We start from the raw sequence: 25480 nt of genomic DNA on the forward strand, positions 1-25480 counted from the left end.
ATTTTGATTTTGTATTGAATTAACATATTCATTTATATTGAAAGTTGAAAAAAGTTAAAATGTTATAATTTGTCTTAGTTAATTTTGTTATTTCTTCTCAATAACCAACTTGAAAAATGTTTCTATTGTGATTGCTGGACCTACTGACAGTAGTGTGGTTAAAAAATAGCTTTAGAGAATGTTTATATAAAGCTCATACATGCAAACATAGGTCTAATAAAACGCCCAAAGTAAAAAGACAATTTAATAATAATCAGTAGTACCAATATTCCACAAAATATAATTATTAAAATATCCGTGAGCGTTCGTCCAACATCATACTCTCATTTCATTGATGGCTGCCGAAGGAACTTTGAATGACCCTGTAGACTGCGCTAGTGGTAACGGGAGGAGGGGAGTGCTCTCGGCCGGGGGGAGGTATCTATGTACACTCCCATTGGGAGGGTTGAGGGGCAAACTGTTCATATGAGGAAGCACTGTGTGGTGACACTTGTGTAGGGAGTGTTGGGAAGGAGTCTTCTCCAAAGACCCACTCGAGAACACCGAGTCCCTCTCCATATCCACAATAACACTAGCTGACGACAACTTATTCTCTTCCAACGGCTTCTTTGTGTCCTTTTTATGGTAGACTTTCGCGAATATGAGAATGTTAAGGACGAGGAGAGAACATCCGATGGCAATGGTGACAGTGAGCGCTGTGGAGTAAGCTTCGTAACCGAACTCCACGTTGAGAGGTTCTGAAGTGTTGGGCGGCTGGACGGGTGTCTCGACACTGACACAAGTAGATGTGGCCTCTGTGGTTTGAGGAAGGTCTTCGAGTGTGGTCGTCGTGATGGAGACAGGAGTAAACAGCTGGTCGGGTCTGACGATGCCCTCGTACAGCTGAGCATCTTCGTGATGCTGCAGCTGGTTGTGGTTTGGGTTGGAACTCTGAGCACCAGCTCTGTGAAGCTCAGGGATGAGACGTAGCCATAGTGACAACTGGTGTGCTCTGTAGTGGCTCTTGACTCTAGTCCGGAGTCCTGGGGAACGAAAATAATGTGTTAGAATGTGTGATGAACCTAATAGTTTGACCTCAGTGACTTTCTTGTAGTGATATTCCATACTAAAAATAAAAAAGTCACCAAAACCACTTTCTATTATAGAGCTTTTTGTACATTCGCTAAAAATAAGACGTTTTCTGCAGACTTAGTAAAAACCTACTTTAAGCTATCTGACCAAACGTATTTTTTCAAATCCTCACACGTACTAAGTAGGAAACTTGAAAAAAACTGTTATTATTTCTAAAGAGGAAGAAAATACAGTTTTATTTGATTGGGTGTAAAGCTTAATAGCCATTGTTTAGTCAATAAGACTGGAAGATGAATGACTAAAACGAGCTGGTGCTATCTTTTGCTAGCTAGACGGTGAATGATCCTATTATTTAGATCTGTTTGTATAGATTCAAAAATAATTACCTGACAAGCGTAAAATAATTCTTCTCTTGATTCATATTAAATGCTCTTTTTCTATTATCCTTAAATTGTTTGGTTGTAAATAAACCATTTCTCTCTTTGACAATTATGCAATTATTGAAATTCGGTAAAAATTGCTATGTTGTTTGATGTACCTTATCCATTTGTACTGGATTAATTTAGGTTAGTGTTTTACATATATTGAAAATCTTAAGGTTGCGATTGTATTTGAACGTTCCAGATCTAATAATCTTACTATTTTCCATTTGTATTCCTTTGAAAATAATAAATTTACATTCCAAATTGAATCTGCAGGGTAGGAATATTGCTAACTTGCTATGCAAACTGTGCCACACTGTTTATAAATCTAATAATACTGAACTACTCTATATTACTGTATTATACTCAAACTCAATACGTTGGTTGAATAACAACAATGCTGCTTTTAGAAACAATATAACCTTACCATCTTGCGTATCAATGCAGTTGGTGTTTGTTTGATATAAAACTAAACTCGTTCAAATTACTTTTAGATGCGATACATCATAGAGGTTGTTTAATTCTAATAGTACAATTGCATTACATTTGCATAACAAGGCTTCTATAATACAAATTTATTAGTAAAAAGTTTTATAACTTTAGAATTTTATAACTTGGACAAAAAAACTGTTATTTACTTCACAAATAATACAACTAACTAGTTTGTTGAGTTATTGAAACTATCGTAATGAAAGGACGATAATTTACAAATGGATTTTTAAGTTAAACACTATTTCAACTAAGTTATAAAAAATAGTACTTAGTTGAGTTTGCTTATAAAAAATGTATTACATAACACCCAAACGAAAAAATTATATTTTGGACTTGTATGATAAAAAAACTGTTATAAGAGTTGGATCAGTCACATCAGACATTATAATTCAATGGGATTTCTCATTACTAGATTGCCATTGTTTAATTTCAAACTACAATAAGCATCTAATTGGTTTATATTTCAAAGAAAAAAAAATCATTGAAATATCTATAGACTAATATCTTCCCCCTACCTTAATAAGCCAACTTTAAAATAAAGCTGACCTTCAAATCTAATCAGGCGATTCTGTATTTAATTAACCGGTACAGTACAGTATTTAGACAATTCATTGTGAGGCCTGTCACCAGCTTTGAAGATGCCTATCTGCAACGAAGTCGAAACGTCAGCAACTAGTGTTTCTCCTAGTTTTCCGACGTGGTCGTTCCCAGAGGAAGAACTTATTGTTAAAAATAAAAAGAATATTGATATGGTAGTTAGTCTATTAGTTTAATTACCATTCATGTTTCATAGTATTCATGTGTTTTGTTCCAAAAACTAATTCTCGTTTATCTAGTCAACTATCATTATAATGTTACTCGATTTAATTACTAAACTAATAACACTTACCTATTTCAAGGTACTTCTGGTGAGCGATGTCATATTCTTCCCACACTAAGGCTCGATATCTGTTGCGTTCTTTAGACACAGCAAGAAACGCGTTGTTGTCCTCGTACTCATTTGGATCTCTATAAAATACATTCGAAAAAATTAAAACATAACCAACTAACAATGACAAAATTATATGCTTTATATATATTATTAATTAAATACATGAAAATATATTAAGTAACTATCCAAATTAGCTGTTACCCATGGGCTTCACCCCGTTTGACTCCATAAGTATCAATAAAATTATTGATGGGTAATTTAAGCAGAAATAAACAAAAAAGAACACAGTAATACAAACAAATAAGTACAGCTGAGGTATTTTTAACATTAGGTAAATTGAAAGTTCCCTTTGGAAAGGAATTACGACCTTAAAGGGCAATTTATTAAATAATGGATAGGTTTCTCGTCATGACAAACATTTTAAGTATATGGTTTATGGGGATGTGACTTGTAGTTTTCTCAAAAGTTCATGGGTACTTTGGGCTTTATCAAAGATTACGTATGCTACTTTTACACCTAAGGTATACTGTGTACATATTTTTCTCTTTTTAAAAATAAATATTTGAAATTAATATATGTTGTATACACACAATGGTTTAATACTAAAATATTGAAATCAAATTTACGATTTAAGATGTAAAAGTCAATCGTAATTACTAATAAGTTCGAAATAACGTTAGGTTTCGTATATTATGAAAGAAAATGATTTCTTTTTTGAAGTCTAACATAGCTAATACAGTCTTAAATATAATAAAACATCGTTTCACTCAACTAAAGTGAAAACAACAAAAATAATCGGGAAAATATGTTCAACCCATAGTGACGCTCGACAGTTTTTCACCGACTGTGTAAACATGTAGTTGTAATCATGTTTATATTTCCTTAGTTTCTATTACGCACTATCGTTTATATTTATGTTACATTAAAATATGTTTTATTAATAATCATGATTGCAAAAACACATTTGTTAAAAGATGGATGGAAAAGAGGTCATAAGTTTCTAACAGATATAATCATAGTTCATACAAAAATATTTCCACGTTAATTACTTGTCAATTGTAGTAATTGTATTTTTACTATCATTAAATCGAGACTAACGGGTTTGGATTATAGATTGCAAGAGTTTCTTATCTTTAACAGATGTAAGAGACCATTAAACTAAAGTAGCTAGAGGAGTAGAGTATTATGGTAATGCTGAAACCTGTTGGGAAACACTAGTAGAACGGTGATATCAATACTCTCTTAGCTGTAACTATGTAATACCTTCGAGTTAACCTCATTCAAGCTACTCTGAACTTTGAAAATATAATGGTGTGCTGTAATATGTTTAAACTCGTTTAAGATATTTATGATAAAGAAATAAATAAAACATTTTTAAAGTACATTAGTTATTTGATTTTAGAGAAAACGTTTTTTAGACCACAATAAAATTGTTGGTTTGGTTGTCGTTAAAATTGTTTTCCCACTATATTAGGTTAAATAACTCATTGATCGGCATTGAACGTGTAATTAAATTTACAACAAGCAAATAAAAATTCGTCTAATAAATACTCTTGAAACTTATATTTACTCCAAATGGTCATCAGACCTTGTTGGATTCGCTTTTAGGTCAAATGATGATTGAAGTATCCAATCGAAATTGATCACTACTAACTATCCTTGTTATGTACTGGCCATATGTAGTTAACAGTGTAGGTGCAAATATATGTTTCAAAAGTGTTGTGAGATTTGTTTAATTTAATTGCTGCAAATAACGTTATTGCTACGGGAGAAATGAGTAAGAGTACGTCACATGTATAAAATATTTCTAAACATGTTAAACTGTCATAAACGTTTTTCGATGGTAAATGACAATAGTGAGGTGTAACATTTTTGCACTTAAGTGTTTTCCTAATTTCATGTTTTAAACTTAAATCAAGTCCTCGAGGCTTTATTAAGATTTTTCTACGTAGACATATAGTATTTGTCAAACGTTTCACTTAGTGAGTATCAACACTCAATAAGCTGATTAGGTAGAGAATTTGAAATATTAAGTAAAAAATGTGTTGGTGTAACAATTTTAGTTGATTAGTCATATTTTAAAATTTATAAAACGATGATATAAAGCAATTTTCCCTTAAACAAATTTCAATATCTCGTTGTATAAGTTAGCAGTTTTAGAATGGAAAGAATGTGACAGTCCAAGAGATGCATTAATATTTTGTTAAAACTAGTTATTACATAATGGAACCCACCCTGATCGGACGAAGTTGCCGAAGAAGAGCATCAAAGACTCCGAGAGTGCGACCTGGTAGCTGGAGAAGTTACCTCGGAAAGGCTTGAGCGAATTGATCAGAGGAGCACCAAATATATAGGGCAACTCCTCACCATGCATGGCACCACTGATCTACAAAATAGAATATTCAGAAAATATGATACATACACATATACTAAAGACATATATTAACATATATTAAAGATTTCTGACGCAGCTAAATTCTAGAGTAAATTCACGATAGGTGGCTTAGACCATTAGTGGATTTTGAATTGATATTTAATCAATGCAAGGATTTTTTGTTTATTATGAGATCTTTGGATTTTTTGTGTATTATAAAACCAGAATCTACCTATTTCATGGAATTATTTTCATCTAATTTTGACTACATGTTAAGTTTATTGCTAGTTTATAAGTTTCCTTCTCGATAAAATAATATTAAGACGAATTGTGGATATTTATAGGCATGCAATGTGGATGCGATACTCCCTGGTGTGGATTAACGTCCGCACGAGTGACTACTACGTCTATTTGCAGTACTGTCCTGACAATTAGACCAATTCGTATATACCAAGGCAAAAATGTGGTTCGGATTCCACTATAAAATGTAGGTTCCTTAGTTGCCATTAGCTGTGTGGGCTATTAATTAACAGCTGAGTCTAAGGAATGTCGGCCTTAGTCACTAACAAGAATACAAGATCGCGCCACTCATCCTACACTCATCTCCATTCATGCTTGGCCTTAAATACCTACTATGTATGGTCGCCATTTAATAAGAAAGTATTAAAGTAAAGTATTAAAGTATAGAATATAATACCAGAAATTTAAAAGATATTACGTACGACTTTTAAATTTCCATTCAAGGTATTATAAAATCGATGATATTCACAAAATATCTACTTTCGTACGTACCCGCACAGTATTAATATACATTTTAATTATTGTAGTAAGAGTCTCTGCTTACGTTTACCTGCGAATTGTCCTCATCTTTGGTCTGGTAGTCGAACACAAAGAAGAACGTGCGCGCCCTCGTCGGTGACAGCTGTCCACTGGGTAGCGGCGGTGTGCTAAGCATATCCCCAGTCTGTACTAAGGGAGCGTTGTACAGCGCATCCCCCAGCGCAGATACAGTAGCTCCCAACACCGCTAGCGGGTCCACACTTCTATCCCAGTCTGTGTATTCATTCACAACCGAGTAATAGATCTCCGATAAATGATAATTATACGCGTTTCGGATATAAGTCCTTAATATTTTATCCCTCCGCTGAACGTCGAATCCGGCTCTAAGATCTTTAAGGGAGAACCTAGAAAGCACCTCGTTGGACACGACCCCTAGTAGTAGGTCGTAACTGTTGAAGGGAGAGTCACTGGATGGGTTGTACCCACTAACAGTCAGCATCTCTTTGCGGAAGTTGTGTTTGATGACGACGCCGTCCACGCTGGGGCCGAAGGAGGAGAGGTGTGCTGGAGATTGGATGTCTGCTTTCATCAGTTTGGCCAGAGGCACTTCTCTCAGACAGTCTACAATGGTCTCGTGGTCTGCTAGGAGATCGTCTGGCACAGGACAGTCTAGTTGTCTGGCGAGACGCACGGCCCAGTAGACAGGGTCTTCTACTAGGGACCAGCTGCTGAGGGCGGACCCTGAGAGAAGCACGGCGCGATGGAATAAACCTGCAAATCAGTTTTAGTTTTATATTTTGACCTATGTAATTTACATACTGAAAAGGAATATGGGAAGTTTAGTACAGTATTAAACAGTAACCAGTTATTTGTATTAATCGCATCTTGTTATTTTGTTAATTCGTGGCATTCAAAAATGCATGTTTAAATAAAGAGTTTAAAAAAATGCTGTTCTAATTGATCTAGAATTATTTTAAATGTATTTTAGTTGTGCTGTTTTCTGTTATAGTTTTTTTTATTAAGTAATTAGAAATTAAACATGTTTTATGTCCATTCCTCAAAACCAAAATAGGCTATAATATAATATTGTATTAAATTATTTTTCCATAATCATTTAATATTATATTTAACACAACATTTTTTCACATAATATTTTTTGACAAAATGCACAAAATCTTACCAAACTATAAACAAATTGGGAAAAAGAAACGTGGGTAAAATATAAAGAGGTTTAACGATAACGTCGGGTACGGGATCGGTTATGGGGTTGGATTTCAATATCATATTCAGCATTCGATATTGGTGGTTGGCTCAGTAAACTTTCACGACTCTGTTCTAAGAGCTCCGCAGTTGTACTGCCTCAAATGACACTTACTTCAAGCACATAAAATCGTTCTAGTGTGCTGTTCCTGACATTTCCATTCCTACCATGTCTGTTAGAATGCGAATGTTATGTTCATGTCACATTTTCAGTGCTTAGGAGAATAGTAATAAAACCGGATTTGGTAGTTTGAATCTATCATCGATGGCAAGGGAGTTTGCAATACATGTTGATACTATGCAAGATATACAGTATTTGTATGTAATAAAGTGATGGAAAATTTTATTGAAATTAGAATATTCATAGATTTGGTAGGGTATTTGTTATAATGGCAGGTTTATTTGGCCTCTTTACGTTCTATTCGTTTATTTAGTATATTATGTTTATTTAGTTTATTTAAAATATATTAGTTTATAGTAATGTAATTACGGTAGGTTGCGTATGTTTAAGAAATGTAATTTAGCAATGTATACTGTTGTATAATTTCATTTTTAAATCCCCTTAGAAACGTGTTGCGAAATAAATTTCAAAATAGTGGTTTACACAACGATCACGTAACAACTAAGGCTTGCGTTGCGTACACTATTTTACCTACGACCGTTTTTAATTAATAACAATCACTACCCACAACTTCTAAGTGAGGTTATGTTTTAGTTTATATCCTCTCATTGCCACTGACAGCGATGCAATGACTTACTGTCATTACAATTTTACTTCTTTTCCCAAAATCCTTGAATCTCATTGGTATGTTACTCGTAATGTAATTAAGTGAGTGATCAATGCTGTTGAGTGAATCATTTCAATTCTAAGAACTGGAGTGGAACGGCTAGTTTAGAAAACCGTCGTTGGGTAACTAGTATTACTTTTCAATCTTTTTCCCTAATAGACATTAACCCTTATTTATTTTAGAGGAGTGAGATGGTCAAGTTGTCGCGTGCTAGACAAAATCTCGCTAATCTGCAATAGATTTAATCTTAGAGATAATGCCACAACCATCCAGGCCAAGGGTGAAGTAATGTGTAAATAATGTTCCAGGCAAAGGACAAACTGGATGACTTATTTACTCTAAGTCTAACCTGGCATCACGGTTGGTGACATAATAAGGAATTGTATACAAGCAGCTCCAGTCCCGTGTCCCAGCAGAGTTACATTGTCAGGATCCCCACCAAAAGCTGCTATGTTCTGCTGTACCCAGTGCAGGGCTGCCACCTGGTCCATCAGTCCGTAGTTGGCAACTCTGGCTGACGAGTAGGGCGCCATGTTGGCGTTGAGAAAACCTTGGGAAAACAAATATTTTTTCTAATACAATTTAAATTTAAACTTACTTGAAACTCCATGAATTTAAATAGGAATGTCACAAATGGTTAATGCATACATTCCTGTTACTTAAAGAAAAACAGAGTCGTGTCAGATATAGTTTTCTTGAACACATTTCTTGACCACACACGTTTTGGTAACATTTCTAAAAGAAACTTTTTAGTCCCTCAATGTAATTTCTAATAATTGCAGTTTTTTCATTCCAGTTAACTCTGGCGGACGAGTAGGGCGCCATGTTGGCGTTGAGAAAACCTTGGGAAAACCAATATTTTTTCTAATACAATTTAAACTTAAACTTACTTTAAACTCCATGAATTGAAATAGGAATGTCACAAATGGTTAATGCATACATTCCTGTTACTTAAAGAAAAACAGAGTCGTGTCAGATATAGTTTTCTTGAACACATTTCTTGACCACACACGTTTTGGTAACATTTCTAAAAGAAACTTTTTAGTCCCTCAATGTAATTTCTAATAATTGCAGTTTTTTCATTCCAGTTAACTCTGGCGGACGAGTAGGGCGCCATGTTGGCGTTGAGAAAACCTTGGGGAAGCGAATATTTGTTGTAATATAATTTAAACTTAAACTTACTTTAAACTCCATGAATTGAAATAGGAATGTCACAAACGGTTAATGCATACATTCCTGTTACTTAAAGAAAATCAGAGTCTTGTCATATATATATATAGTTTTCTTGAAAAATGTAACCATTTGGTAACATTTCTAAAAGAAACTTTTTAGTCTCTCAATGTAATTTCTAATAATTGCTTCATTCCAGTTTGTCATTTAATTTTTTTAGTTAATTATTTTGGAGGGCTTTCTCCTATGTGAAAAATGTGTCCAATGGTCATTAGGAGAATTAGCCTTCTATAATAGAGTTGTCCTATTCAACACCAGACGTGGTATTAGTAAATTGATTACGTAATCATCCTAAATTCAGTCTATATATCAATACAGGTTATATTTTTCATTTTCAAATTATTAAACACGGTGGTGGCGAAGTTATTAGAGGTCAGACATTCAATTTTGGTACCAAGGTTTAAATTCCACCAAGGAACCGACCATCGTGAATACAGCGACCCAGCACCTCTTTGTCAAGTATAAAACACGTTTCTCATTTTCTGTATTATATTGCTCTTTCCTCCAAACATAAGGAAACACGATTATCAGTTTATCATACCTAACACTCCGAGCCTGTAGTTGATGGTGACCACCACCACTTGGCTGTAGCTAGCTAACACACCAGCATCATATATATTCCCACTGTTCCATAAGTAAGATCCTCCGTGTATAAACACCAACACGGGCAGCCTGGCTTGTACACTCCCTTCTGTAAACACATTGTAAAGTGAATACCAAGCTGAATATGCATGGATGCTAAGATATACAGTAGTGAAGGTTACATTGTTACTGTATTTTGGTTAGTTTCTTTTTACGCTCCTGATATTATTTTGATTTTATTATAAATTGTTTATTTTTATTTTAGGCATCTTTGGATTTTTTTTTTTAGAACAGTCCAAATCCTCATCTTGATAATATTTAATGTTGGCCTTTGTCAGATATAAATATTACATGCATTTTCAATAAAAAAAAGCATTGCAGTTTACAAGGAATTGTTGTGGTTATCAGGACATTTTTACTTAAAGAAAAATGCATTTACGGTAAATTAGTGTCCATTATCAATTGTGATGTTGTATTAGTTCCAATGAATGCGTGGTCTGCAATGTGAGCACAATTATGAAACATACTTGTTATTTAATCTGAAATCTTAACAGTCATTAATACAGTATAACCTATTATCTTTCCTATTCATACACAAGCGAAGATTATGTCTGTAAATGTAAAGAGGTTAACAACCCTTTGCTTAGACAATTTGCATAAAGCTACCTATCATATTCCCTGCCCGCTCACCTTGCATTGGTGCGTAGACATTGAGGTATAAACAGTCTTCACTGTAGTTCTTCAGCAACGGGAACAGTCGCCGTATCATCTCCAGTCTCTGACGCGGCATGTTCTCTAACGTCTCGTTGTCAAGTCGAGGAAGGTGTTGCGGACAGACCGGGCTGAAGTTGTCCGCTAACCGCACTCCAGACCACGGTCCCGGCGTTCTTGTAGGGCTAAATCTGTTTACTCCAACAGGTGGCGTAGCGTACGGGACTCCCAGGAACACCTTTAACAGGAATTTGGAACAAGCTATGGCTTATGTTGTAAAAAAAGACACCACTGATTTCTCTAAAGATTATTTTTATTTAATTCCACAGAGAAGAACAGTTTTTTTTTTTTTTTTTTTTTTTTTTTTTCTAAGGCAGTTTAGATACATTTCTAAATAGCATCCTACCTTCTTTAAAATGTCAGTGCAACTTTAATACACCCACTGAACTATCAAAAAGTTTGCTAGGTTGGAACCATCAAAAAGTTAAGGGACCTTGAACCGCTTCGAAACTGTACCCATACATATCCTGATAAAAGGACCAATACTAAATAATGACCATGACTAAAATGAAACCGGTAAGATTATATGAAATAAAACTAATGATGATTACAAATTTTTATTGTGTAAATTTTGTTCCAACGCCTTTCACGTATCTTCACTCCAACCCCATCAAAAACCACCATTTTGATAGATGTGTATTTGGAATTTTGTATTATGCCCTCTTACCCACTCGTATAAGAGCTAGAGTTTTGAAAATTGGTAGAGGTGTTGGTCTTTGGCCCAAATTACCTTAAAGATATTTAAAGTTCTCATATTTATAATTAAACTCTCCTCAATTGATTAAACATATGTAAATCTTATGTGAAATAAACGTGAGGATAATAAAATGCGATTTAAAGCTCTTGCTAACCCTTAGGTAAGTTGGTCACGGTCTAAACCCCCCCCCCCCCACACTCTGAATCCTCCTTTTGAGAATAATGTTCAACTGTTTCTAGACGTTCTAGATATTTTGAATTGTTGTAGGTTTGTTGGTCTGAAACGGCAATTGTTTGAATTACAACCATTTTGAAAATCCCCATATATGTTTATGCCTTATATTTAACCCCGCCCCCGCCTCTTCCGGAAACGTGACAAGTGGTAATAATAATAACGTTTCCTATAAGTGTAGTTTTAACTTTCATGTTTTCGACCAAAGAGGGCCTATTCTTCATAGCGATGACTTTAAGCCCCCCCTTCCCCGAAGGGGCCTACGATAATTCAAAATATTTTATCTCCCTCTTATTTGATCTCTCCTAAGATTATAACTTTATATCTATGATTATTGAAGTAAAGAGAGTTTTAGAGGTTAGGACTTAGCGAATTTATTCATTATAGCACCGGTCCCACATCGAGACTCTGACATTTTAATAATTGTGTGATATTCACCAGAAACAACCCATCTATAAAATCCTCTAAATCTGTGATATTACCTAAATCCGCGTTATCAACGTAGATAAAAATCCCGGACAACACCCGGTCCCCCGTGACCATTTCTCGAGCCAAAGGCGAGTTTAATACATATACCATTGTGTAAACTATGCAATATATATCAGTGTTTTTCCTTACAAAATCTCAAACAGTAAATATTGCTAATGACAACAGGGAATCTTAAACATGCGATGTACTTGAGATCACTCAATTTTTACATAATCAACAGGCCTATATATCATGATGTGTAAAACAATATAAAGGAAGCTGAACAACTCCTTTCAACTTAATTAGCTATTTACTATGTTGTTCAATCGTCTACCTCAATAGGTTTGAGTGGTGAAGGCAATGGTCTGAGGAATCCCTGTAGTTTTCCGTACTTGGTCTGTACAACTCTTGTCAAAGTCTTGGGCTCTCCTAGGCTCAGCACGTACAATAGCAAGACAGCGTTGTTGCAGAACAGCAGACAAAGTCTTTTAGCAGACACAGTGTGTGCATGTGCGTGCGAGTGTGTGGTCACGTGACATCGTCTTCCCATCCCGTCTAACCTCTCATTTCATATTACAGGCTCCGGTGGTCAAGGGGCTTAGGGTTAAAAGCTCATTTATAATAGACAAAAATGTTTAAATAGTATAGAAAACTTGAACAATTACTAGATAAACAATTTTCAAATCGTAAATCTGAAACAGCTATAACGAACTAGAAACAGCTTGAGATATAGTAGGAGGTTCTCCTTTTCGATTATCATTTTGTGGACTCTAGTATAAAAATTGTCCGGATCATCGTTATGATTGGGTTATGAGCCAGTTTGTTGATTCATCGAGCTTTATATTTCGATCACTCTCAGCAGTCGAATGTAAATATGTGTGTTTCGTATCAACGTCCCCTTCTCCATTAACGTCATCTGAAAAAAATTTGTAAGTATTATAAATTGTATATCACATTACGAATAGTAAATTTCAAATGTACTATAATATCGTATCCAACTATTCAAAGCGAAGAAAACCAAGTGAGAAGGAAATATTAATAGTATTTGAATACAGGATGGGTTCTATAATAAATTTTTTTCTATTATTCTTCATCTAAGAATTTACAATATTATATATCAGAAATATTGAGAAAACTCTATTTGTGGCCCACTATAATTATCAATGTATACAGTAAATATAATAATAAATTGTTTATCCAAACGAACTTCATAATTTCGTTATCTTAACTTCGTTATCTTAAAGTTACTATCCACGTTGTTCTAAAATTTTGATAATTTGTTAGGCCTTCAGCTCAGGCATGTTATGTACTCCATTCATTAGTTGGTAACAGTTAATTATAACGAATTAGGAGAGTTCAGTTGACAGTTTAATTTATTAAACAAATAACTACTACTCTTAAAATTAAAATAATATGCTTGACTAAAATAAAAAAATAAATCTCCCCTACAACGAAACTGCAGACTAAGTGAATTTCTATTTTCTTGATAAAAAAAAAAACTTTATTAAAATGTCAGATTTTTCATATTTTCAATATTTTAAATATATTTTTTTGTTAAAATACTATAAATTTTAAACTTGATAAAACCACGTATCAACTGAACCGAGACATTTTTTATAATGATAAATAGCTTTATTATAAAATATTCAGTGCCTGCGTAGTCAAATAACTGATCCCTATTTAATTTCACTGAACCATTTTTATAATATAATAATATATTATATTATTAAATATAATACATATCGGGTATAGCTCCACCCCCATGCCCCCTTTTTTGGTTGGGGGAATGTTGGAAATATCCTTGTAGAAAATCTGTTACTGAGTAAAATAATACAATAATAAGAACTTAGTAAAATGCTAAGCACTGTAGTCTAATGCTGCTAAAGTGCTTTTGATACGGAAATATTAGAGGGGGGGGGGGTTGATTTGGTGGGGTGATTGTAAATTGTATACACTTTTCTAAATTATTCCTTGGTTTTAAATGGAAGAATAGTATCTGTGAAAGATATCAAGTTTTACCACGATGAAAGACATTGGTTCAAGAACTGTGTGGGGGGATTCAATTATTTGTTATTGAGGTTGCATATAAAAAAAGCAAAATCCCTTTTGTGGTTTATAAAATAGGAATATTAATGTTAACATGGGTTCATTGATATTGTAGTAATAATGTCTTTACTTAAAAACTGTATTTACTTAGGAGGCTGTATCAGTGTAAGGAACCTACAGTGTTGTCGTGACGTGGCGGAATGCCAGAAACAACATCGACACATCGTCTCCCATCTGAACTGATTTTCGTTGGATTAATATTCAGTAAATTTCTGAATTATTTTATAAATTGGTCTTTTTCGTCCATTAAACTCCAGAAGGACTGAAGACTCACGTTCGAGTATTAAGACTGCACATGTCTCGAAGGGACGCAGAGTGAGTATTCCATTAAAGCATAAACTTATGTTCTCATAATGTTATTATATTGAGTTTCATTGCTGAATATTTAATTCTACTACCCTCTGAAATCCAATATTTGCTCAACAGTGTTTTTTTAGCATTGTAATGTAAAATTGTAACTCCATTATTTTAAAGAAATGAAATTAATAAATCATAAACGTCAGAAGAAAAATTCACAACATTTGTTATGTAAATTAAACACTCTTTTCCAACAACAAAAAGGACTAAACATTCCGATATATGTGATAAATTATCCAGGGTTTCCCACGTAAGGTGTCTCAAATTAATCACCGAAGAACGGCTTAACGTCCAAGGATGAAATAATATTATTTCCCGTGGGACACCCTGTATATCTGAAAAATATACGTCTAATAACACTTGTAATAATATATTTATAATTATACAGTTGACTCGCAAGACGATAAATACTAATAAAAGATTGTAAATGTTGTACATGTTTTATATATGTATTTAATTCATTGCTCTACATTACCTGTTTGTATTATATTAAATGCTTTTGGTAAACTGATACTATGCCTAATTTAGTTTCAAGAATATAATATATAGTTCTTAATATTCTTCCTAAACAAAAACAATTATTGCGAAAAGCATTTACTACTTCTTTTAAAGTAATGTCTAAAATGATATCTCGACTTTTATAAATAAATTGTAACTCCGTTTTTTTAAAGAAATTAAATGAATAATTCAAAAACGTCTGGAGGAAATACAAAGTTTCACAAATCATTGCTATGTAAAATTAAACACTGTTTTCTAACAACAAAAATAACTAAAGTTTCTGGTTGGGGAAACAAAACATAAACGTTTACTTAAAACCAAAACAAGTTTAGGTACACTAAAATTGAAACTAGAGTGTACACATAAATTTAGCTAATTAACTTGTTTTGGACAAAAGGTTTTCTAAGGTCTCTAAAGGAATACATTTGATATCTTATTGCTTTCTCAAAGTTTAGTTGGATGTATTTTACAAGACTAGTTATATAAGCTTATCCCATGTTTAAATAGATTAACATTTTTAGGATTGAATTATAAAAACAAGTCTATACAAGGCAAATAATTCAGCAACTATTCTTTTAGTCTTCTATTAAACGTGTTAAAATGCTTAGTTCTCAATTTACGCTTAAAACTGATAAATAATGTTTAATTTGGTCCTTATTGTATGGGTAAACTAGCAGCAAATTATGTTTTTTACCATTTCAATATAATTATTTGATATAATTAATTAGACATTGTATAATATTACACGAACTGCTACTTACTTTAGGTTGGACTAAATTAATTTTGATACAAAAATTAATTAATATAAAATAACTAATATCAAACTGAATGTATGTATGTGTGTTGTTGATTAAATATATTTTACTCGGCCAATGTTATTTCACTTGTAGTGCATCTTTCAATGCTATGCAAATATGTACCTTTTCTTAGATTTAAATATTAAAAAGATAATTACACTTATATTAAATACTCCTTGCAAATAAAACTTTACTAGTTTCCTTAAAGAAAGCTAAAAATCATTAATTGTGTTTACAAGGAGTTATTTAATGTACATTAATTTTCTTTTTTACATTGGAAAGCTCACTAGTCACCTTAGGGAAATGCGAAGGTTATCAAATAATACTGTAGGGAAATGTTGTTTAGATAAAATGTTAAGGAAACTTTGAAATAATAAATTACAAGTTAAACAAATGTTAACTTATTAATTAAAAATATCCGTTTACATTGAATAAATTACTTCTTTCAAACCTACTGTATTAATAAATGCTTTAACGCACAGGAATTAGGATATTAATTACTACTTACAACTATTGATGCTTTAATACGAGTAGAATTTACAAAAAAAAAAAAAATAAATAAAAAAATAAGATCTGGTTAAGAACATTTGACATATTTTTTAACCGTTTCAACAACCACCGTATATTACTTTTTAAATTGTAGTAAGCTTTTGCTCACTTTTGGTCATTATTGACTTAACTGACAAAATTTACAAATTGGGATAGTTAATGTATACTTTATCGCTTGAAACCTATAAGTCTTAAACTCAATAGGGCATAAAGTATTGTTAAGCGAAAATTAATACAGAGACTCTTCAATTATACGTACTATGAGAATTGGTTCAAACCTTTTAGTGTAAACTAAAGGAATTTAGCTTTGAATGTCCACTATATTTTATATTTCGGTGATGTGTTCTGAAATGTAAATTTATTAATTAACGTTGCCATTCTATGATAGTGGACACTAGATTAAAGTTATATGCATTCAAGATGTGACTGTAAGCTCAGCAGTCATATAGTCAACTTAAAGATTGCCTTATCGGAATTCCTCTTGCAGTTTAAGAAGTTGAACATTTAAATGAACAAAGTATCTTGAGTTTTTTTATATAAAAACGATGCTGATGGTTTTCTATGCTATAATATTTAATGTTCATAAAATTATAAGTTTAATACTTGGAATAAAAAAGCAATGTGCAATTGGGCATTATGCCAGTTTGATTGTTATGAAAATCTAAACTAAGCAATAAAAGATTAACTGAATCTCGTAAACAAACATAAAAAAGGTGTTTAAATCGCTTATCAATGACTTCTATGAGTGTGAATTTTTCATATCTAGCTTTTAAAATATATATCATGAAATGATAAAAAATGTTTACACTTTTAGAAACACTGTTCTCTTAAAATTAATTCCCTGAATCAAGAGAAGACCTGGCCTACTTTTTACCAGTGTCTTTGCATAGATAATTTCGTTACTTAAGCTTTATTTGCAAGCAGTATTTTCTTCTCTAAAGTTGTCAAGATAAAAATTCAGGGCAAAGTTTTGGAAAGCTGCCAGCTTCGATGTGAGACGGGCACATATTGAATGCTTAAGTCTTCTTAGGGTTTCAGACCAAATGCTGAAATGATAAAAAAACTTTATTACTTTTATTAATAAAAAAAAAACACTTAAATGTGTCTGAACTGCTACAGGGATAGAAATTATAACGTATATAAATTCGCAGGGGTTTTTTTTAAGTGACTTAACACTGGATACGCTTTACAATTTATATATTATTATAAAGAATTTACATACCTGCAAGCCCTAATTTAAATGAAAAAAGGGTTTTATTATATTATCTTCGTTAAATGTAAATATCTTTCATAAAAAATGTATTGTATACAACATTAGGCTACTTCCTATTTGTTTTTCAAACCAATAAACCAACAATATGTTTTGCTAGATAGGCCTAATTTTTATTTCCCAAAATTGAGTTCAATGTATTCGTCGATTAATGTACAAATATTTCTGAATTTTATATACCTAAATTATAACCATTTATAATCCATACACTTGATATAATTAGGGGTTTGTCTGTATTATCCCCTTTTGTCTGTCTTACTTACTAGATATTTTACCAAGCTGTCGTTTTAAAACTTATGATCTGGTACAGGAAAAACGGTAATTTAAAACAAATTTTCTTGTCGGGCTGCAACTCAAAGATCTTGGCTTCTTTGGTAAAGGCCCAGCGCTGCTTAACAACTTGCTTTATCTTGATGTGTAAAAGTAAATTTATATTTAACAGCCTATTATATAAAGTTTAATATCCTAACTAACACATTTGTTCGCCACCAATACTGATTCTACGTATATAAAATACGTATGTACCTTTTTCCGTCATCAGTCTTGTAAATAGTAGTCTGGGAATTTCTAGTTTCGAGGCATACGACCAATCCTAAAGTCTAACATAGACATACTCCTTTAAATCTGACAGACGTGTTGATCAATAAATAAATACTTGTTGACTGATTAAGTTTACATTTAAAAAAAACTTAACAAAACATGTGTGTTCCATCATAAGACATGCGGCCTGCGTTGGTTTGTCCACGATTAAATTTGGCCGGTCTATTGTTTATTAAAATAATAATAATGCAACACCCTTTTACTTTTAATAGATTTTTTATTTGGTGCAGTAATTAGGTGAATAAACATACTAATTTACAATTAAACCAAATTTGTTGCTTTTAGATCCTCAGAAGAAAGGTGGTTTACCTAACTCAGTCAGGTTACAGTAATAGATAATATGAATTTTAGAAATTAATTATCATAAATTGTTCTGTCTTGTTTACAATCTGACTACAACATTCAACTTATAGATTGACTGTTCACATTTAAATTCACATCCAAAGCATGACAATGAAGTCGCTAGCATCAGCAAATATTTTTAAAAAGCATTCTAAAAATGAAACGCTTGGGTAGCGAACCCATAAAGGACATTATCCTTCTTAGTTGCCATTCTTCACCCCGCTAAATAAGATTTACAATGACACCTTAATTTTAAAAATCTTTTGAGTAGGACAGCTGAAAAAGAAAATTAAAAGGGAAACCCCTTATTGTATTACGCATAATCATTATTTCTAAACATGGTTATTTTTACTCCTTTTGTTTGAAATTTATCTCTTGTTTATCTCTTATGCATTTTATCACTTAGTCCTTGGTTGCAAAACTCTGTGTGTTACATTTGAGATTAACTACACCTAGGTTTGGTTACAGCTAAAGTTGGTCATGGCGGTTTTTCTGAGAATCCAAACAGTAGCTTTGGTCGGATCGTTCATCACGAAACTAACAATACTATTATTTGATAAAAATTAACAGCTACAATACATACACTAGTTATTGTTTTTTCCACTGTATTTGTTATTAATAAAAAGTAAATATAAACAAAAAGATTAACAACAGTTTATTTAGCGTAAACAATTAAAATAAACTGTTGTAATTTCAAGACATTTTCAACCGCTCCTAAAAAATCGCACTTTTCTTCTGACTTTATTCTTCGTTCTCCTGAAGTTGCCAAAATAAAAATTCAAGACAGAGTTCTGGCAAAATGCCATCTGGGATGTGAGACGGGCACATATTGAATGCTTAAGTTTGTCTTGTGTATCGTAACTCGAGTCAAAAACAATATACACCAAAAGCATACAATTCATTACACATCTAACGTTGAATAACGAATTCCACAGGAATAAATATTTTTTTTATATTTTAAGTACTTTTTACACAGTACTTTTTAAGATTATGAATACTTTATTAAGAGGAATAAGGAATTCTCCCTTTTGATTGTGTATTCAAATTATCTTACTCAGCCTCTTAAATATCGATGTGCTAAATTAAAGACATAGATTATGCCATATGCCAGTTATAAGTGTCAGATATGTTTAAAATATTCAATTACAACAAAATGTTTAGACAAATTTTGTACTAACATACGTACACTTGATTTCTTTCAAAATGAAACAGTTTACGTCAAAGGCGTACGCAAGTGAGGTATTATGACCCTAACTCTAGTATTCCACATAAATTTGACTTATAAGTGTTTATTGATTTACAATAGAAATACATAAATAATAGTTCTAAATAATATTTTTAAAGTGGGTGGTACAACTATAGAACATTGAATTACAGATTTTACACAGGAAGTATTTCTGTTTCACAGTGAATACATAAATCAAACCTAATGTAGAACTGAATCTTATGTAAATTGTACAAAATGTAAGCGTGATTAATTACATTTTTACGAAAATACCAAATCACTTTACTTTTTAGTTGCATAGTACTGCGGTAAATTTGTAATGCAACCATAACATGCTTTTAAATTAATAATTTATCTTTTAATGAGTAAACTATAGGCGTGAGCTAGACAAATAAGTTTTAATACGGGGCCAAAAATATTAAGTGTATTAATAGTAGCTTACAGTCAAACTATTTTCATTTTGCGAAAACTATAAATTATCTTAAAGGGAATACAACTATAAGCTATGGAAATGTTCATCAATAAAATCCTTACAGAAAGGATTCAAGTTATTCGTTAGTGAGCTGGGACCACTTAAGTGCCCCATTCGTTATTCAATAAATAAACAACCCTTGGAAATTTTATGAAAGTCTTCTCTAGAGATTTAATGGACCCTCAGCTGTTATTATTATTTAATGTTTGTTCATTTTAATGGGTGTTATTACAAACGTCCTCTACTAATAAAAAGGGTAACCTCTTTTACATTCTGTTTTAAGGTGGTGTTTTAAAATTATGTTTGGCTTTACTACAAGGTGTTTTTTTAAACATAATACAAATCACAAGTACTATGAAACACTGCTTAACGAAAAAACATGCCCATATGGTTATGCCTGTTTTTTATTACCTCATTGCCGATCAAGTTACACATTGCTGCATACTTATGTATGAGCTTTAGTATTATTATAAATGTATTTTAAAGACTCAATATTGCGTTTTTGCAGGCTCAAATAGAGTATGTATTGCAGGTAGTTTCTTTAATCAAATCCGGTTTTATGAAACTGTTGACAAGTCAATAAATAATTGTGTCATAAAGTACTATAAACACACATGGAAACTAAATCATTTACCTTTCTGTAAAAACCGATGATTTTCTTTGAACGCAATCTTCTACTTTGAATACGTAAAGAAAATCATCGATTTTACACCAAGAAATGTTTGTAAATAAGTTTCCAGGTGTGATTCCAGTACCTAATAAATCAACTATATATTCACTTGCATTTCTTTTGGAAAACAGATCTGTAGATATCGAAAACAAACGTAAACATACCATACATACCTGATATGAGCTTAGGAGAACAAACTTTGAGTCTTCTTCGCAATAAAATCCCAATGACACGAAACCTTATATGTAACATTATGCAAGAATGTGTATCAGCTGATCGGCAATGAAGTGAAGAAAACGAGGATACCAAACACTTATACAATTTGTCTGTCTTTAAAACGTGTCCCCCTGGTTCTCATAGTTTGGATTGGTATGGTTTTTCAACCACCCTGCATTTACTAACTACTGAGAAAATAATTACGGTTTCCAACCCCTGCATGGAAATAACCACATTACCACATCTGTAAACAGTACACAAAATAATTGTATTGCTTTAAGATTTGTTAAACATTTAAATGTTACCTCAATAAGATTATTATGTGTTACAGTGAGGATTTAAACCTTTAATTCATTAAGGGATTACAGAATGTATTACCCAGCGAAATTGTATAAAATCAACCGCTGACAACCGAGGTATTTTAAATATCTTTCTCGGTTAATATTTGAGTAGCATTGGAACAAACATCGTAAAATTAATTCATAACCTCGTGCAAGATAAAATAAAATCGTTTAGAAAATACACTTTAAAGGATTCAATTCATTTCGTAAAATATTATTCTATCATAATATTTAAAAAATATGGACGACTTATAAGGTTTTTTTTTTTACTGCAGTAGGTAAACAAACCTCTGAACCAACGAATTGTTTATTATATCTAGAATATACAAAAACGTAACTGTTAAAGACTTTTAACAGGACCATAAAGAATCTTGAACTACTTATAAAGAGTGTAATATTATCACGAGTTTGCTTAGGGTAACCTCTATGATATTGATTGAACATTATGTCTTATAACTAATTTGCAACAAACGAATTTGAAACAAAATTATTCTGTTTAAGATTACTAGAAAAACATAGTACTAGTATATATATTTGTAAATTTAAAAGAAGTAGGTTTATCAAGGATTAGAGAAAAAAGACCATTACAAAAATGCAACTCTGTCATCAGAATGAGACACAGCTTTAATATTTAAAGTTTATGACAAACGATGTTGCTATTGCAACGATATCCGTTTTACATGTTGTCTCTCACTGTTTTTGAATTCGTTTAGGAGAATTTTTGTGGTTTCCATGGTTAATAATTTAAATTAGGATTTTAACTTATCAATTTAACAATTTGGGCTTGCAGTTTTCATTGCTGCCGTAAGACCTTCTTAATAAAAATCAAATTTCAATTTTTATTCATTTAATACCTAAAATACTCATTTTATAATAATACATACAACATGACCGAATAAATAGTGAACTACATATTGTTGGGTAAACATTTTAAACAGTATTTTGTTGACCTTAAGCTATTTTTTAAAGTATTTTTATCATGAAAAAATTGTTTAGAGTATTTGTCTCAGGAAACGTGAAACGTGGTGGAAAAATGGTGACTTTCTACACCTGCTGCATAAAATAATCACAAAGCCATAATTGATTTTAGAATAAAAACTTAGTTCCAGTTCTTTGTTCTTTGTAACCCTTACCTTAGGTAGCCTACAACATATACCCATATGGTGTAGACTACCTGGTATGGTGTATAAGTAGGACTAGTAATTGTTTAGAAATACTGTAACTACATGTTTAAATTTGAAGAGCTACGCTTCCTTAATTGCTTACTTACTGTTTAACTTATGGTAGTATTAAAGTCAACGGTTCAAAGGGAACCCAACAACATACCGCATTGCAGCACTAAAGTAAATCTTAACATTATGTTTCAAATAGACGTCAAACTCAACTCTTTGACATGGGCCTATTTACTAGCAGCTAATTATAAATATTTCAAAGAAAACAATAAGCTTACACTCACAAAATTTCTCCTATGATTAATTAACTAAATGACCTCCTCTTTTGATATAACCAACAACGTAAATCATACACCAACAAACTTTTTGCCAAACAACTAGATCATGGTAAGATCAATAAATATGTGTATATTTTAATAATAATAATAACTTAGCAAATCTTTATAGCCAGTGAGGTGGACCTATGTTAGGGTTTCAAATTTAATAAAATTATAAATGGGAGGGTTAGGCCAATGTCAATTCAAGTATATTGGTTGTATTTCTGCAAAACATAAGCAAGGGTTTCGTAGTTGTATATTTACTGGACCCATAAATTGGTACAGTAGCTTTTACTTGAATCTCAATGTGACAAACTTTCAAACTTTCACATTTATAATAATAATATATAAGATGTAATATTTTAGAGTCATACTTTGTGTTGACCTACATTAAATAAGTGAGGTCATTTATTTTATATGAATTAATTTATAAGTGAAACATAGATTTCACGGATTTATATATTGATAATGCATTTCTAGAAAATGTATGCAAAGAACTTTATTTTGCACAAAAGGTTAATCGAAACGTTGCATAAATAACGTGGACACATTTTAAACTTTACTCATGACCCAGTTTCTTACCTCATTTTGCAAAGTGTTTACTCAATAAGTGCAGTTGTGTAAAGTGTTGTATCCTTAAAAGAATTCATTTTTATGCAAAGAAAACTTGGAAATTTAATTGGGTTTTATGCGGCTACGTAATATGTGGTCTTTAGGTAATATTACTAAAGGATTCAAAATACTGTGCGTTTGTTATATGTTATAACACCAAAAAGTAAACTTGCGTAAACATAATTTGTAGGAAACTGACTGTACTGTAATTAAGATTTTATTCAACCTACCTTGAAACAAATATACATATATGTTTATGTTAAGTGAGTCTAAATTAGTTTTATTGTAATTCAGATGTTAATTATCTGTTTATTCCCATATGTTATATTATTTCCTATATAAAGTATAAGATACAGAATTATTTCTTTGACTTCTACTTTTTCATGTCATTAATGAAACATTTTAAATCCTTATGTGTGTATAAACGTTAATATGCACACAGTTACTGTCCAATCTCTTTCATCAATTGGGTGGATTTATAGATTCATCAGTGGATTTATGATTACCATTCTACGCTGTCCTCCAAATCGATATTTAATAACGATCATTTATTGTAGGCGTGCAATTCTCATTAGAAATCTATTATGCATCACAGTAATTTTAATGCTTAAAAGTGAACTTAAAACTTGACATAAAATCTATATGCCGACTGCACTGTTTTCATGGCTGGTTCTATACTTACTATTGTTTTTAGATATGGTCATTACAGTTAAGTGTCGATTTAAATCACGGAGAAATTATTTTCTCGATGTTAGAGTTGATGGATTTAACATTTAAACTGTCAAATTGTTTTGAATACTTGAAAAGCAAATATGAAAAGCAAAAAACTAAGATGTTTTAATTCAAATCAAAATTAGTGGTTACAGATAGTATTAGAATTGTAAAATGTTTAATATGCTTGTTTAGAGAAACGAATACCTTGAGGCCCTTTTAGTAGCAGAATTGTCAAATGTTGGTAGTTTCACGTATGTTTTTCTTTATATGTATCAAGCGAAGACTATTTTCAGCAGCAAAGACTCATCTTGAGTCATGTACAGCAAAAATATAACTAAATATGTTTTTGATACCTCTGACAACATCGTAGTGGACTTTTAGAAGTAGGGTTAGTAGTAGTTAGTAGGGTGTAAAGAATAATAAATCAGCAAATCATCTATACGCTTATACTCGCTACAATATAGTTTACAAAACAGTCCCTTCTCTTGCAGTACGTATTCAAAACAATGTATTTTTCAACTCACTGGTATTGTTAAATTTGTACTCCGATACTCAAGTCTACGATGCAGTATTGAGCTCATATAAAGTTAGTCTATCATGACTGTATAGCTTACCGTGTTTGGAGGTAATCCCAGTTAAGTTCCACCCTCACATCACTTCGCCACTTCCAGGAGTACACCTCCTCGCGCGGTAGACACCGCCGTACTGGTGTACAACCCCTGCACCCACGGCGGCGCATGCCCACCCAGACCCACCCAATGGGTGGAGATTAGGCATAAACAAGACGTGGTGACGTTTGGGACTTGACCTTCAGATTAACGTTTGTGTTTTCGGTTGTCAAACTGGGATATTTGGGTCGTTGAATCTGAAAATGGTTTGTTATCAATGCTATTTAGCCTGTCTTTGGTTTATAATTATTTGCTTGTACTTTAAGATTGTACTTTATTGGTTTAACAAGTTTTTTTTTATTTGTTTGAATTTGATCTTTGTTTAACTTTATACCTCCAAGCATAAAACCCGATGAACACTAGTCAAACATTATTAGGTATTCTATTGATTACGCCTTTGTTTGGAATTGTTTTGTTTTATTCGCTAAAGTGGTATATTCCACTTTTCCACTTGACT

The 25480-nt window shown here is 32.2% G+C and overlaps 1 protein-coding gene across 2 annotated transcripts; it reads right to left on the reverse strand.

Moving 5' to 3' along the window:
* Positions 1-266: 266 nt before the first annotated feature.
* On the reverse strand, positions 267-25049 carry LOC128997114 (neuroligin-4, Y-linked-like). Of its 2 annotated transcripts, none has more exons than XM_054422695.1 (9): positions 24970-25049; positions 12432-13013; positions 10621-10879; positions 9890-10039; positions 8468-8668; positions 6141-6841; positions 5151-5302; positions 2875-2993; positions 267-1022 (listed from the first exon to the last, which is right to left on the reverse strand). In XM_054422695.1, the coding sequence occupies exons 2-9, from the start codon at positions 12645-12647 to the stop codon at positions 316-318; spliced, it is 2505 nt and encodes an 834-aa protein (XP_054278670.1). In that variant the 5' UTR covers positions 12648-13013; positions 24970-25049; the 3' UTR covers positions 267-315. The 2 variants fall into 2 exon arrangements, with proteins under 2 accessions (XP_054278670.1, XP_054278668.1); XM_054422693.1 differs by having other exon boundaries at positions 6135-6841.
* Positions 25050-25480: the final 431 nt, after the last annotated feature.

Source organism: Macrosteles quadrilineatus, unplaced genomic scaffold (assembly GCF_028750875.1).
Source record: "Macrosteles quadrilineatus isolate MER2022 unplaced genomic scaffold, UCM_ALF_1.0 Scaffold_6__1_contigs__length_79288215, whole genome shotgun sequence".
NCBI lineage: Eukaryota > Metazoa > Arthropoda > Insecta > Hemiptera > Cicadellidae > Macrosteles > Macrosteles quadrilineatus.